Consider the following 16,501-nt stretch of genomic DNA (forward strand, 5'->3'; position numbering starts at 1 on the left):
CCAGGTTCCCACCTCTTCCCAGTGTTCTTTCTAACTTTAACAGATCTGGCAGGAATTTAAATTCAGTCTTGGGATAAAAGTTTGTTTTGAAGCCCTACAGCTGTAAGAGATAAAAGATCCCTTTAGCACAGTCCTTGAAAGTCTCCAGTACTCACCAGTACTCATTCTGTGCTTTGAGGAAAAAAAAAAAAGTATAGGATTTTGAGCTCTTTAAGCAAGCTATCTCTATTTGTAGTAACCAAGTCACGCTCAGTCTTTGAATTTTTTATGTTCCTCATTCAGTTCTATGTAGGCATATAATCCCAAATGCCATTTCTACAACAAACTCTTCATTCTAGGTGAGCACAGGTGGTACTTCTGTTGTCAAACTCCCACCTTTAATACTGCATGGATTTAAAAAGCATTTTTTTTCCAACTAATCCAGAAAACCAAGCACATACTCTCCTTATTGTCCATGGAGACTTTTCCAAACCACTTCTTATACCAGTACCTCTATCACCCAGATTTTTTGCTGCAAGTAAGAAAAACAGGCTCTAGCTGACCCAGCCTGATAAGGAATCTATTAAAGGATGTTGGGTAGCATATAGATTCATCAAGAAAGCTAGAGAAGCATACTCTTGTGCTACATAGTTGGGACCAAGTGAAAAATCTTGCAGAAGACTTATTTAGTGAGGTCACCATTGCTAAATGCAATGAACAGTGGATCGCTGTCGGGCTGCACCCCGCAGGCCTGAAAGGCTTGTACTTGCCTAGCTTCCAGACTGAAGAAAGAGCCCAGAGTCAGTGACAGAGACCTCAATGGTTTAATGGATGGGGGAGCTTACACGTCTGAAGCAAGGTCCTGGAGTGATACTCCATCGTGTGCTGCAGGCACCAGGACAGGATAGAGTGGCCATCTTTGCTCCCATAGACAGGGGGAAGTTACCAGTTATAGGGGAATTGACATCAGGTTGGCTTATTGGTTGCCAAGGAAACCAGCAGAGGGTCATCCCCCTTTGATAAGCATAGTGGAGAGTTCTGATCTAAAGCTAGAACAATCACTAGCTGAAGCCTGGGGCAAGTACTTAGGAAGGTCAGTTATGTGAGTGGGGTGTAGGTGAAGCAGGCACTGGTCAAGCAGGGGATGGACAGAGAGCAAGAGAACAGCCATCTTGAGTGGCCTGACCATACAATAGCACTACCATTACTGCTGTAACCACTATCTCCTTAGAGAATTGCTCTAGGCATCCTCTTTGTTATTGCATCAACAGCTTAAGATCCAAACTCTGCGTGGGTATACCTGATTTCTATATCTTAGATGATGCATCCACTCTGTAGCTGCAAGGACACTGGAAAAGTGAAGACCTGGGTCTTGCCTGTTCTGTAGTTAGGGTTAGTTAGTTATAATTAGAGAGATAAGCTATAACTATAGAAATAACATAGTTATAATTATAGAGATAAAGCTCTGTTTGGGTAAGTTCTCAAACATTTGAAGAGGGGTTCGTAAACAGGGCAATCCAATGAAGGACAGATTCATTGTCTTGCTGTATTGAAGTATTTTAATATAAAAATATGATGTATCTTTCAGAGAAAAAGAAAATGGTCAGGGAAAGCACAACTTATTTCTAGGCAGCTACTAAGGAATTAGGTTCAACTTCTGATTTATGCCCGCTTGAACCCCTTTGTAGCCTCAGAAAATTGGCCAGTTCACAAGCTATTAAACAGGCTTGCCGTTTATGCAGCATTATGGTATTTTGTCAGTTTCAACGTAAACTCTATACCCGTGTCTTATAGAACGGTTTGAATAGACTTGCATTGATACGTGACCACTCAAAGTCGTCTCAGTGATTTACTGTAGAAGTTGACAAAATTCTAAACTGGTACAAGTGATTCAAATAGTCCCTGAGAAATGTTTGGAGGAAATAAAATACTTTGTAAAAGTTAAAAATCAACCAGTTGTAGTCAGGATTATGGAATGGGTCAAAATTTGCCTGTTCATTGTACTCCGTCAAAGGTTAGATTGTCATTTCAGCCATTGGTAACTTCTGCCATTCAGGACACCCATCACCTAAATTTTCTCTGTCTTGACTTTTTTTCCCCATCAGCCCTTCTTCCTACGCACTTTTGCATTTGTTTCTCAGTTTTGTGTCTTAAGGCTTGCATTTCTGGAGCATCAAGGTTCACAACTTATTTGCTAGGCAAATCTTTGTCCTTGAAAATCAGAGGAAGATAGAAGAATCCATACTATCTTCTAGGAAACTGTGACTCTCAAGAAACAAGAAACAGCTTTATTTGAAGGGATTCTGGTTGAGCAATAACTTTGAGGTCCAGTGGTAGGTAGTTTGATATTTATTTGTCAGCATTGGAGATAGTACTCCGTATAGGTATAAACCTACTGAAAGCTAAACAAACTGATAAACAAAAATCCATCCATAGAAACAGACTATATTTGCTATGTGTTCATGTATAGATAAGGCCTCGGTACTGCATTCAGTATAAGGAGATAATGTTTGCTTTTTTAACTTACAGATTACAGAAAATTTATGTTACTAGAATATGTTATTAACGTGTATTATTTCAAAAAATCCTGTGTTTACAAACATAATCAGGAGAGAGGAGTTTGAAGAAACTAGACCAGTAGTATCACAAAATGAGAAACGATTATCCTTCCTGCTTAAAAACAAATGTTTGCATGGATTCTTCTTATATATTTGACACACATTTTTTTTTTTGCCTATTACATCCTTTCATTTAAAGATTGCTCTGTGTCCATGTTCTTTACATACTTTGCTATATACTGTACAATATTTTGTTATTGTAGTAAGAGTATTGCTATGCTTTCATAATACTTGAAATTATTATCCATATTGCATTGTCATTTCTACTAAAAAGATACTTTGAGTGTACCACTATGTTAATTGATACAGGAAAAAAAACATGGAATGTGAGCCAGTACACTTTTACTTTTATATTAGCAAGTCACTAAATAATAGCATTTTATGTAAATATATGAAACATAAGATATAAACATAGTGTACTGACAATTTAATAGTATTTTTTGGCTATGTTTTTTACTGATTCACAGTATTTATTTAAATTTTAGTAACATAACACATTCATATGAAATAATAAATACCATAAAAGCACAAGTTTCCTCCCTGAGTCCTCCCTACCCATAGTCCTACTTTCTAATGGAAACAGCTTCTGTTTTGGATATTTTGGTGGATTTATAACTCAAGAAATTGTCTCTAAATAATACAAAAGTATCTGATTACTTTCATACACTTTTGAGGAAGTAATTTATGTGCTCCCAAAGCTCTAGAAAATTTAGAATGCTTTAGAACACCTTTGAAAATATATTCCAAAGCAGTTCTGATCAGAGGTTCTGAATATGTGAAAATGCATTATCAATACATTGGTCAATGCTTTTCATGCTCATCAATAAAGGCAGAAACACAAATCAGGCTCTATGTATTATGGCTGGTTCTTTTACACCCTGAAAATGTTCCATTCTCCACTCTTACCTATTTAATTCAACTGTGAAGCATGAGAATAAAGTGCATAAATATATAAATACATAAAATCAATATACAAATGCAGTAGCATTAATAAAATATTTTTGCTGACATTGAAGTCATGAAACTAGAAATCGTCGGCATTCTACATACATAACAGCTCCAGTAAAATTTACATGAAGGATTATTGGGGGGATTGAGTTAATATTTAAAGCACTTAAAATTGAGTTCCTACCAAAGTAAGAACTCGTGTTAACAGAGAGAGAGAGCGAATTAGTTTCAAAATTAGCTAATTAGATATCAAATGTTAACTAGAGTTTGCATTAGAGAGGGGAAAAACACCAACAAATCTTGCTCAGCTATTTTAGAAAAAAAACTCATTTTTAATGGAGGAATAGTTGTAATCTAGAGAATTAACATGGTGCCTGGCTAGTCTTCTATAATTTATTGGAAAGATGTCACCTACCCTAATTCTCTTCACCTCCACAGAATTCATTAATATCATGCAACTACCTTCATATTATTTTTTGCTTCATGTGAATTAGTTTTGCGAAGACGACTGACTGTAAATTCCTTCCAACATACAGGATGTTTATTACCACTAGTATTATTGTTGTTGTTGTTTTGTTTCTCTATAGTCCTCAAAACTATGCTGAGCAAAAGTACTCAGTTCATACATACTTAGCAAACAGGGATTTCCAGATTAATCTCTCTCTAGTAATTCAGATATTGAATGTATTTCTCCTGGGCTATTTTTATATGACATTAATTTGTTTTCTTTTATAAATTTATCCCCCCAAAAAGTATGGCTAGTCATTGTTTACTTGCCATGTGAAAAGCAACAGCACTTTTATCTCCTACATGGGTTTGGAAATTATTGTAGGGTAAAGTGTTATCTGGTGTCCCCTAATCATTATCTTTTCTCTTTGTAGTTACATAAATCTCTAGATTTATATAATAATTCTAACGTATCATTCAAATTTCATTTTCATATTCTATAAATAAGAACTTTACTAATTGCCAAAAATAAAAGAAAAGATATCCACAGGAATATTTCTGGAGGTTCTATTGACTTCTAAGTAGAATGAATTTTAGATAAGATGTTATTATAACATTTAAAAATATTTAATATTATTTTTCATTAAAAAAATAAGATGAAAGGTTTATTCATATTCTCACTCATAGACTGAAACATCTGTATGTTTTGTACACAACAGGTGTCCAATAAATGTTTTGGGTGACTGTCAGTGGTGACTCTTAATGACTTCATAATGAAGTAATTATTCAAATGTCATGTTAAAACTGTTTCTTAGAAATTACATAGTGCCAGTTTTCAGCGGACATACACTATTACATACACTTTGGTAAAATTAAATAAATTAACATATTCTTTAACGTGAATGAAATTTACTGATTTAGAAACTTTCATAATACTACTATAACAAACAATGAAAATAACTAAAATATGCATACCCATGAAACAATAAAGGCTTATCAAAAGTGTTCAAGTAAAAGATGACAATGAAATGAATGATTAGTTTTCACAGTAGTGGCATCTGCTCTGTGAATAATCCAAGGAATGCTTTCCAGTTTCCATGCACGAACTCCTTTATTCAAAGGAGAGAGTTTCTCAAAAGAGACATATGGGACCAAACAAAATGTAGGGTACTGTGAAATTGGAATTTTAAAATGTATCTCTTATTTATACCCTGCTTACTTAAAAAAATGATTTGAAGCCCATCAAATGGATATATTCTCAAAAATCTTTCCCCATAGATTTTGCAATAAAATGTCCTATTTTTTCCTTTTGTTTTTTTTTCCTTGTTCTTCTGGTAAAGTCTATACCTTTAATGTCCAAAAGATGCCAGAACTTCGTATTTATTTCCTCTAGAAAAAATATCAACCCCAAAATTCATGAATATAATTTTCTGTCAATTGTTTAAAAGTTGCATTTTCCATCACTGATGAAATAGTTTGGATTTGATTATTGAAATAGTCCTGATTTATAAAACTATAAATTAGTTGCTTTAAATATGTATATGTATCAGTGTAGTTTATCTTTTCCCATGTTAATGGCATATTTTTTAAAATGTGGATGATAATTTGGAGGTTTTGAAACACTGCAATTGAGCCATTCTCTACTAATAAGGAATCGGTATTAACATACCTTGTCCAAGTTCAGTTAAACACTAATGCCTGTAACTGGCTATTTGAAAACAACTGTTTTTGAATTGGATATTTAAAACTAACAGTCATTTAAAACAACTGTAACACCATAGAATTTTAAAATAAAATGACATTATTATTATCCAAAACTTTCTATCTCATTTACAAAGGAGGAAATTAAGGCACAGAAAGACTGAGGTTTAATGCATGCAATATAACACTTTTATGGGTAGAATAGTAACTAAAATGTGGTTTGTATCACTTACTAAATAAAACATCTTCAGCCACTGAAAACATTTTCCAAATCTTGTCCTGTGCTGGAGTATATATGCTGAGGAAACCCAGCCACTCCAACATGGAACTGGGGGCAATGTGGTATGCTAAACACAATAAATCCTTTAAAGAAATACTAAAATAAATAAAAAGTTTATGTTTTGAGTCCATGATCATAATATTTAAGAAGAAAAGGAGAGATGGGGAGAAGGCTCTACTCTCTTTGTTTCTGTTTTTTTAAATATTTTTGTGGTAAAATGTATATAGCATAAAATTTGCCATTTTAAATGTACAATTTAGTGACATTAATTACACTCACAATGCTGTGCAACCATCACCACTACCTCTTTTCCAAAAAGTTCTTATCACCCCAAACAGAAATTCTATAGCTATTATGCAAAAACTTCCCATCTGCTCTTCTCCCATCCCCTGGTAAATTCTAATCTATTTTCTGTCTCAATGAACTTGAACATTCTAAATATTTTATATAAGTGGAATCATACAATACTTGTCCTTTGTTCTCAGGCTTATTTCACTTTTAGCATGATATTTTGAAGGTTCATCCATGTTGTAGCATGCATCAGAACTTCATTTTTATGGCTCAGTAATATTCTATTTTAGGTATATACCACACTTGGTAGAGCCATTCATCTATTGATGAATAGTTGGGTTGTTTCTATCTTTTGGCTCTTCTGTGTTGAGATAATTAATAGACCTTTTAGATGATTTTATTGTAGTGTCAACTTTTGTTCCTACTGTTAGTTACTTAGACATTTGAAAAGAAAATAATTTAGACATAATAATTATTGACACACACAAAAAGCCAATACTGGAGCTTTAAATTCTTTTTTATTTTTTTCTCTTAAGTATACAGTTAGGTTTTAAACGGTTGTTTTAACAAATTGAAATGTGGTCAGTTACTAAGGGAACAACCAGAGTACATCGTTGAATATTATATTTTACACTATAAAAGTTTCCTCTTTTTCCTTAAACAATATAATAATTTAGTAATGATAATATATATATATATATACTGATTTAATGAAATTTTCTGAGAATATTTATTTAATGAACAATACTTGGAACAAATTATTAATACTGTTGCCAAAAATGAAAGCTAGATTAATGACCACTACCTATGGGAAAAACTTCAGTATCATCAAATTCAAATACCATCGAAAGGAGAATGTGGAAAAATTAAGTTCACCTTAAACTTTCTGCCCCCATTATTTGCTGTAGCACGATTCTTTTAATTATCTTTTTCTGTGAATGTTCTTTCTTGAGGGGAACAAAAAAAGAAAACAATCCTAAAGCATAAAAAAATTTCCTTCTTGCCATTAATTTGCTACACAGAAAATAATAGATTGTATTCTTTTTTAACATTAACATACTAAATGTGTTTTGGGGAAAAGGCAAAATAATTATTTTATTATTAAAGTGTTGAATTTTGACATTTTTTCAGATGAATTCAAGTTCTTTATGAAAAGGCTACCCATGAATTATTTCCTCAACACGTCTACCATAATGCATTTGTGGACAATGGACTCTAATTTTCAGCGCCGCTATGAACAACTGGAGAACAGCATGAAGCAACTTTTCCTAAAGGCACAGAAAATTGTACACAAGCTCTTTAGCCTTAGCAAGAGATGTCATAAACAACCCCTCATCAGCTTGCCAAGACAAAGGTAAGACATGTAGCAATGTAGACAACTGAGGACAGCTCTATTGATTTTCTGAATGTAGATGTAGTAATATATATAACGCAATGTTATTTATATTATTAGAGATAATCAGAAAACAACATGTAGTCTTAAGTCTCATAATAATTAATTGTAGTTATTTTCCAAAGTAATAGTACAATGAGAGCACATACACTATTTTCTTTTTTTTAACTTTTCTTTTACTATCAGAACCAATAAATTTTTCTAACTTGTTGCGCATGGTAGTCAACTGATAATTGTATCACAGTGAACATAAAAACACAAAGACTTACAGTTACATTGTAAGCCTAGGAACTAAGCAGGAATAAAAAGTGAAATTTCTTAAGATTTTCAAATAAAAGAATTTTAATTTTTAAATTCTTTAAAAGAATTTTAATTTTTTCTTTGTGTTTTCTTTGTGTTCAGAAAACCATAAAACTCATTCTACATGACTCTATGAAAATTGATGGGAAAGTTTCAAACAATTTTTATGAATGTTGACAGACTATTAAAATATTTGTGCCTGAACTGATCTAGGGAAGCACGAGTTTTAGATTTGCTAGTTTAAGATGTGTTGACCAGTCAGTACAATAAAAATTTGCATGTATTTAGTAGAAGTCAGGTTGAAAATACATAAAATGAAAAGCTAAGGACAAATTTAGGACAAAATCATAAGAAAGTATGCATTAGTACCAGTATCTCTATTATAAAATACTTGAAGTTTGACCTGATGCTTAAATCATTAAGAAATCTGTAATTACAGATTTCTTTCACACAAAAAAAAACCAAACAACTGAGTCTACACATTTTTAAAATTCGATTTCAAAATAAATTATTGGAATTTTTTTACAAGTCATTGCATTTTAGCATATTCAAATTTATGCAACCATCACCACAATCTAAGCTGAGAACATTGCCACTGTCCCCAAAAAACCTCAGTCTGTCCCCATACTCCACACCCATCCCTGCTATTTGTCTCTATAGATTTGTCTAATCTACTAACTGTCCTCATAGATTTGCCTATTTTGGACATTTCATACCATATGTGGTCTTTTGTTACTGGCTTCTTTCACTTAGCATAGTGCTTTCTGGTTCACCTATGTTGTAGCATGTATCAGTAGTATGTGTATATCACATTTTACTTATCAGTTAATCGTTTGATGGACACAGGTTGTTTCCACTTTTTGGCTAATATAAATAATGTGCTGTCAACATTCATGTGCTTTTTTTTAAATGTGGACATACGTTTTCAATTTTCTTGGATATGTATCTATGAGCAGAATTGACTATTCAGAAGATAATCCTATATTTAACATTTTGAGGACCTGCCAAACTGTTTTCCAAAATGGCCGTACTATTTTATATTTCCACCAACCATGAGTGACAGCTCCCATGACTCCATATTCTCACCAACACTTTTTTCTTTTTTTTTGCGGTACGCGGGCCTCTCACTGCTGTGGCCTCTCCCGCTGCGGAGCACAGGCTCCGGACACGCAGGCTCAGTGGCCATGGCTCACGGGCCCAGCCGCTCCGCGGCATGTGGGATGTTCCCGGACTGGGGCACGAACCCGTGTCCCCTGCATTGGCAGGCGAACTCTCAACCACTGTGCCACCAGGGAAACCCACCAACAGTTTTTATTATCTGACCTTTTGATTATAGTCATCCAAGTGGATGTGAAGTGGCATCTTCCTGTGATTTTAATTTATATCTCTCCAGCGACTAAAGATGTTAAACATCTTTTCATGTGTTTATTGCCCATTGTGTATATTCTTTGGAGAGATATCTATTTGAATTTTCTTCACTCATTTTTTGTTTGTTTTTTATTTGCATTAAGTTGTAAGTTATGTATTTTGATGCCAGTTCCTTATCAGTAGTATGATATATAAATATCTCCTTCCAGTCTTTTCACTTTCTTATCCATCTCTTCTCCCCACCTGTCTGTCTGTCTAGTCAGTCTAGCCCAAAAGTTTGTCAATTTTGTTTCTTTTCAAAACGTTAACTTTTAGTTTTCTTTATATTCTCTATTATTTTTCTCCTTTTTATTTGATTTTTCCACTGTGATTATTATTATTTCTTTTCTTCTATTTGCTTTGTGTGTACTGTAATTTTCTTTTTCTAGTTTCATAGAGAGAAAAGGTGGGTTATGGACTTGAGAGCTTTCATTTTTTTTTTTAATATAGGCTTTCACTGCTATAAATTTCTCTGCAAGCACTGGTATTAAGATTTGTTATTTTATGCATCCTGTAAGTTTTCTTATTCCTTCCATGCATAGGATATTTTTTATATATCTGCCTGCATACTTCAAGGAAATATTCCTTAACAGAGAATTATGGCTGGAGAAAGACACTGTTACTTTATGCTCTGTGTGGGTTAAATAGAGTTTGTAAACCACTGAAATAGATGGTTCTACCCTCAAACGTAATAGGAAATACAATAGAATGGGATGGAAGCAAATTGATGAGTTTGCTTATAAACTTGTTGACTTTAAGTGTTCTTTCAATCACATTCAACTGGAGCTGGATATGTATGTCTGAAGCTCAGGGGAGATTTGAGAGAGTAAGATGGCAAACATCAGTGCACGTGAAACCATAAGATCTGAATGTAATACCGTGGGAAATATGTAGACAGAATCTGAGGATACGTTTAAGGAATGAGTGGAGAAATGGAAACTGAAACTGAAACAAATAGTGGGGTAAAATATATCAAAAGAGACATTAATTTCTATTAAAATAAAAATTAAATATTCAAATATGTCATTAGAGTGCAAGATTTTTAAGAAAAATATGAAATAATTCAAGTTGGATATTACAGAATAAATAAATAGGCAGCATAAAATAAAGATGCATTATTTGGAACAAAATTCAGTAAATGATAGAAATAATATTTGTTTTCCAAAACTTTTGAACTAAATAAATCAAAGATCGCCAAAGGGGCTTCCCTGGTGGCGCAGTGGTTGAGGGTCCGCTTGCCGATGCAGGGGACGCGGGTTCGTGCCCCGGTCCGGGAGGATCCCCGCGTGCCGCGGGGCGGCTGGACCCATGGGCCGTGGCCGCTGGGCCTGCGCGTCCGGAGCTTGTGCTCCGCAACGGGGGAGGCCGCAGCGGTGAGAGGCCCGCGTATCACAAAAAAAAAAAAAAAAAAAAAAAGATCGCCAAAGGCTTTTCTTGACTTTCTTTTTTAAATTTAGCTTAATTACTATGTTGGTTATTACTCATCACACACAGTAAAAAATAATACAGACTTCTTGCTAGATGAAAGATTTTTATTGAATTTGGATTTTTTTCCCCAGAACGTTTACAGGAATGTGAGATTTTTGTTTCTGTTTTGCTTTTTATTTTTCCCATTTTAATAGAATAATATAAAATTACACTAGGACAACAAAAAGATATGTACTAGAGTTTGTTAGTAGAATACAGTGGAAAAGAGGCTGGAAATTTGTAGGGTGTGTTTTCAGAAAGTTTTGAAAGAGAAAGTGGGTAAGCAATATCAGTGACTCACTTCTAGCAGAAATTCTGGTTTTTTACCCTGTCTTTATAGAATTTTTTCAGCTATTCTCTTGAATTCATATAACCCTAAGAACTGGTTTTCAATATCTGATATTTTAAAGTCTGGAAAAATAAACAAAAACAAACTAAAATGAAACCTGCAAAGTACGCCTCCATTAACATTGTTTCTTAACACTTCCTGTATAATGCGGGTCAGTTGAAGTTTTTCTTTATAATGTACAGTGTAATTCTTTCTTTCTGGTAAAGCGTGTGGCCCTCTATCCAAATAGCAAGTCTGCACTGCTACCACTATCCCTCTCATGAATTCGCGTGACATCAAAATCCTTTTTCTTACCGAAGTAAATTCCAAAGCCTGTGATAATCTTGTTTCTTTGAGGTAGTCAACTTTTGTTGCTATTCTAAAATTTTTGAGATAAGTAAAAATGACATATTCATTTCATTAGAGAAAAATATTTGTAACAATTATTGAGAAGTAATTAGGTAGTGTTCCTATAAAGTGCCTCAACTATACTATTTTGTGCTGTCATGTCTTATTCACAGAGCAGCCAAGAGTCCATAGAAATATTACATTTAAAGGTCTGTTGGTAAAGGCTTAACAACAAACTCTTTAGGGGAGAAAAACACCTGACTTATAGAATTTACTAGTTCTTGTAGTATAAATATTTCCACCATGGTCAATTTCAAGCTAGCAATGTGCTGTCACGGCACGTGGAGTTGGGCAGGTCTGCACAGTTGGTTCTCCTGAGGCAGTGCATGTGGCTGCAGTAAACCACTAAAAATTTATTAAAACATTTTTACAAAGTTATCTCTTCTTCCTTAACAATGGAAAGTGAGATAGGATGAAATCACTTCTCTAACGTCACAAAGAAGAATGAGTTTAGGTCTATTTCATTCTTTATCTGAGAGCTATGTCATGTACTTCTTATATATGCTCTATGACAGGAGTTAGAAATTGGCATATAGGCCAAATCCAGCCCTCACCAGTTTTTGTATCAGCCTGTGAGGCAAGGATGTTTTTTTATATTTTAAATTGTTGAAAAAAATCAAAAGGAGAATAATATTTTTGATTGATGAAGATGTATGGAATTCATATTAAAATGTGCATAAATGAAATAGCCATGCTTATATATTTACATATTGTCTGTGGCCACTTTCACACCCTAATGGCAGTTAGTTGCCACAGACAGCACGGTCCTGAAACGCTACAATATTTGTTACCTGGCTCCAACAGAAAAATTTTGTCAACCTGTGCTCTAATATAATATATATTCTCTGTCTTTAAAAATGTTATCAAGTGTTTTAAAGGTATTTAACTTGTATATCGTTGAAATGTTTTATATTATAAATACACTTTATGTTAAAGAAAGAATATTATTACTTTAGTCTCCATCATATGGAAACCTTATACAACCAGACTGAATCCTGAATCCCGAGTATTTGTGGAGTAATACTATCTTACTAATAATAACATATATAATTATATATATATAAATACATACACTTGTGCATACATTATATTATATATTATATGCATACATTATATATAGATCTATACATTATATATAAACTTTAATATATAATATATATCAATACATATATATGCATATGTATATGTACTTTAACATAACAACCATAGGAATAGTCTAAAACCCTATATATCAAAATGATTTTAGTTGAAGTGCCATTTCAAGCTGATCTCCAAATGCAGATTTGCATTATTTCATGGAGTCAGACAAATTTCCCATCTCTCTCCTCACGATCTCCTCCAATTCTAGTCCAATTCAAAATGATACTATGATCATGAACTAAGAGGAAGAACAAAGAAAATGAACACTTGAGGAGAAGGAAGTTGAAAGACTGAACAGTATCTGTGGGTAGGGGAGGATAAAGTCTGGGAATGCTGAAATAAACTATGGGAATAATTAACATGTTTGGGAAGGATTGCCCTGCCCACTGGAACTCTGAAAACATGAGATGCAGGCAGAATTTTAAGACATCTGAATGCTTAGTTATCTGCTAGAGCTCCTAGAGTCAACTCTCACATTCACAGACAGCAAGTGCTCAATACATATTTGATGAGTGCTCTGTGATATTTTTCTTAATACTTTAGTTCAACCTCTGAACACACACAGCAATGAATTATTACTTTATGTAAAATGTTTTCCACTCTACATAAATTGGATCATCTGTTACAATATGCATATCATGTTCTATTTTTTTTTTTTTTTTTTTTTTTTTTTTTTGCGGTACGCGGGCCTCTCACTGTTGTGGCCTCTCCCGTTGCGGAGCAGAGGCTCCGGGCGCGCCGGCTCAGCGGCCATGGCTCACGGGGCTCAGCTGCTCCATGGAGAACCAGGGACCAGGGCACGAACCCGCGCCCCCTGCATCGGCAGGCGGACTCTTAACCACTGCGCCACCAGGGAAGCCCCATGTTCTATTTTGTTTCTCCATTAAGTATGTGAATGCCCTTCCCCATTCCTTCAAATGGACCTGAGACAGTGTCTTTGTCTCTTCAGGCTGCTCTTCACAAAAAATGCCACAGACTGGGTGGCTCACAAACAACAGTTCACAATTCTGAAGATTCAAGTCCAAGATCTAGGTGCCATCGTGGTGGGGTTCTGGTGAAGAACACTAATCTCATTCAAGAGGGCTCCATCCTCATGACCTAAGCACCTCCCAAAGACCCCACCTCCTAATAGCATCATCTTTGGGGGTTAGGATTCCAATACATAAATTTTGGGGGGACACAGTATTCATATCGTAGCAGACAGGGTTGGTCTCTATTAGTAAGACCTTGCGATGTGAGGGTGAGAAGACTAGCCAGCCATTTCTTTTGTGCAGGCATCCTGTCCATGGTGGATGACAATGAAGCTGGCATGTAGACCCAATATGAGACAGAGAATTCAGGTATCATTCAAACCTCTGCTTTCATTTGACTTCTAGATCCAGTGTACTTCTCTTTCTGAGGTTTTGTTATTCAACTTTTCCTTCTCTAACTCAGACATGACCCTTTTTGTCCCATATGCATCATCAAGCAGTTACCACTCTATTATGCATACAAGAAAAATAGATATTTTAACATTTTCATGGGGAGAAATCTTTGCGAATGATGTTTCCCAATATCTGACATACAGGAATGATGTATAAAAATCCTTTTAAATCATATTTTTCCCTTAGTTCTTTTTCATCCCTTTTCAGCCTATTTTCTTTCTTCCTGTCCTCCTTTGCTGAATATCCAAACATTTTCCCTCTTTATTGACCCTCATTCTCTTCAATATGTCCCCTCTTTACTGAAACCTTTCTATAAACTTTTTTATTTCAGATGATTTAGTGCTCCTGGAATCCCAATTTACAATTTCTCACTAATCTTCTGCAAAATAGTGCCTCTTCACCTTAGTTAAACTTTCCTTTTTAATACATTCAAACACATGAGATACTGCATCTGATTATCTTTCCAATAAATTAGTTAATTGGAGTTGGTTTCCTTCACTTATAAAATCTAATGTATAAATAGATATCAATCTAGATGATATGAAAAAGCTAATAAAAATCTGTTTCCATTTTGAATATGTCCTGGAAGCAGTAATAATGAAGTATGAACATGTGATTTTCCTGTGGTAATAAATATCCTCAACATGGCATAAAACTTACTTGAGACAGAGGAGGACTCTCAAAGTCTAGTACAGTAAATATGTTTGCTTTTTTCTTTGTTTTGATAGTTAATTTTATCAAAGTCTGTGTATTATTAGTGTAAATATAATCATCAAATTCACCATTATTACACAATGTTGAGAGAGGCAATTTGGGAGACTATTGGCCTGGGAATGCAAACAATGAAAAAGCGTAAGTTGTTGCCAAGTCTTAATGTACATTATATAAACTAATAAAGAACTATAAATACATAACATTAGGGCTTCCCTGGTGGCGCAGTGGTTGAGAGTCCGCCAGCCGATGCAGGGGACACGGGTTCGTGCCCCGGTCCGGGAAGATCCCACATGCCGCAGAGCCATGGCCGCTGAGCCTGCGCGTCCGGAGCCTGTGCTCCGCAACGGGAGAGGCCACAACAGTGAGAGGCCCGCGTACCGCAAAAAAAAAAAAAAAATACATAACATTAAAAGCAACAATATAAGGTAAATATAGCTGTTAAACATTGGAAAAAATCACATTTTATTTGGTACATGAACAAAATCGAAATCTGTGAAGATAAATTATAACTTCCTAATTTATAAACAATAGAAATACAGAAATGAGAAGAATTTTAAGTCATTATCAGGATATTTTTAAGTAGTTTTGAGTATTCAAAAAAGTGACCAGGGTTTATAATTCTTATCTTGTATTTATAAAATATATAATCTCGGCAAACAAAAAATATTAATTTTTTTGTTTCTTTAATAATGAACAGAAATAAACTTTGGTTATATTATATGCGATATTACAGTATTTATTCCTAGAAAGAATGGATTAAACATGCTTTAAAGAGGCATTTATACATAAGAAGCATTTTTTAGGCTACTGCTAGCTTGAGCAAGAATAATGATAGGGTTATAGATACTATTCCCTTAACAAAAAAAAGGAAAGTTTGGGGTGAAGGTGTATTTCAACTCTCCCATTTTAATGACCTTAAATTTCATTCTTTAAGAGTCACTCTACAAAGTGAGTTCAGTGTAGTTTTTTCCTGTTATTTTAGCGGCAAATCTTCTAGCTGAAATTCTCTATGATGACCTTGACCAGAAGTTATCAACTGTTTGGTCTCAGGACCTTTTCAAACACATAAAAATTATTGAGAAACCCAAAGAGCTTTTGTGTATGGAAGCTGTAAATCTATCTATGTATGTATGTACATGGAAGTCTATATTTACCATAGTAAAAATTAAAACTAAGAACTTTTAAAATATGTACTTATTAATACAATTTAAAGAACAATAAGCAAGCTCATTACATATTAACATATAGGACATTTAAACTTTAATGATTTTTGCACATTTCCTTAATATTTGGCTTAAGATAATTGAATTTGCATTGCTGTTTCTGCATGTAATCTGTTGCAAACTGTAGTTTTGTAGCTTCACACAGTTTTACTGGAGAAATGAGAATTGCAGTGCCCTTTTTGAATAATTGTGGATATTATTCTTAGATACTACACCAAAATTCAACAAGTGGGAGATTCTTATAAGTCAGTTGTAATACAGAATCTAAAACCCTGCAATGAACATATTAAAATCTATTACATTAAATTATTTAGTCTGATTTGTACCTCAGATGGATCTTCTACCCATGCATAGAAAATCATGTGTTAGTCATTTGAAAAATACTGGCTCACTCAACTATGAAGATCTCCTAAATGTTGATGCATATCATTAT

At 34.1% G+C, this 16,501-nt stretch overlaps 1 protein-coding gene across 5 annotated transcripts in view; it reads left to right on the forward strand.

Moving 5' to 3' along the window:
• The window catches only part of BRINP3 (BMP/retinoic acid inducible neural specific 3), a 422,542-nt gene that overhangs the window by 324,276 nt on the left and 81,765 nt on the right, over positions 1 to 16,501 (forward strand). For all 5 annotated transcript variants that reach the window (XM_060295819.1, XM_060295784.1, XM_060295922.1 and 2 more), the window contains one exon: positions 7,396 to 7,618. In XM_060295819.1, the coding sequence (XP_060151802.1) occupies positions 7,396 to 7,618 (223 nt within the window). The remainder of the gene's footprint in view (positions 1 to 7,395; positions 7,619 to 16,501) is intronic.

The sequence above is a fragment of the Globicephala melas genome, chromosome 1 (assembly GCF_963455315.2).
Source record: "Globicephala melas chromosome 1, mGloMel1.2, whole genome shotgun sequence".
NCBI classification, from domain to species: Eukaryota; Metazoa; Chordata; class Mammalia; order Artiodactyla; family Delphinidae; genus Globicephala; species Globicephala melas.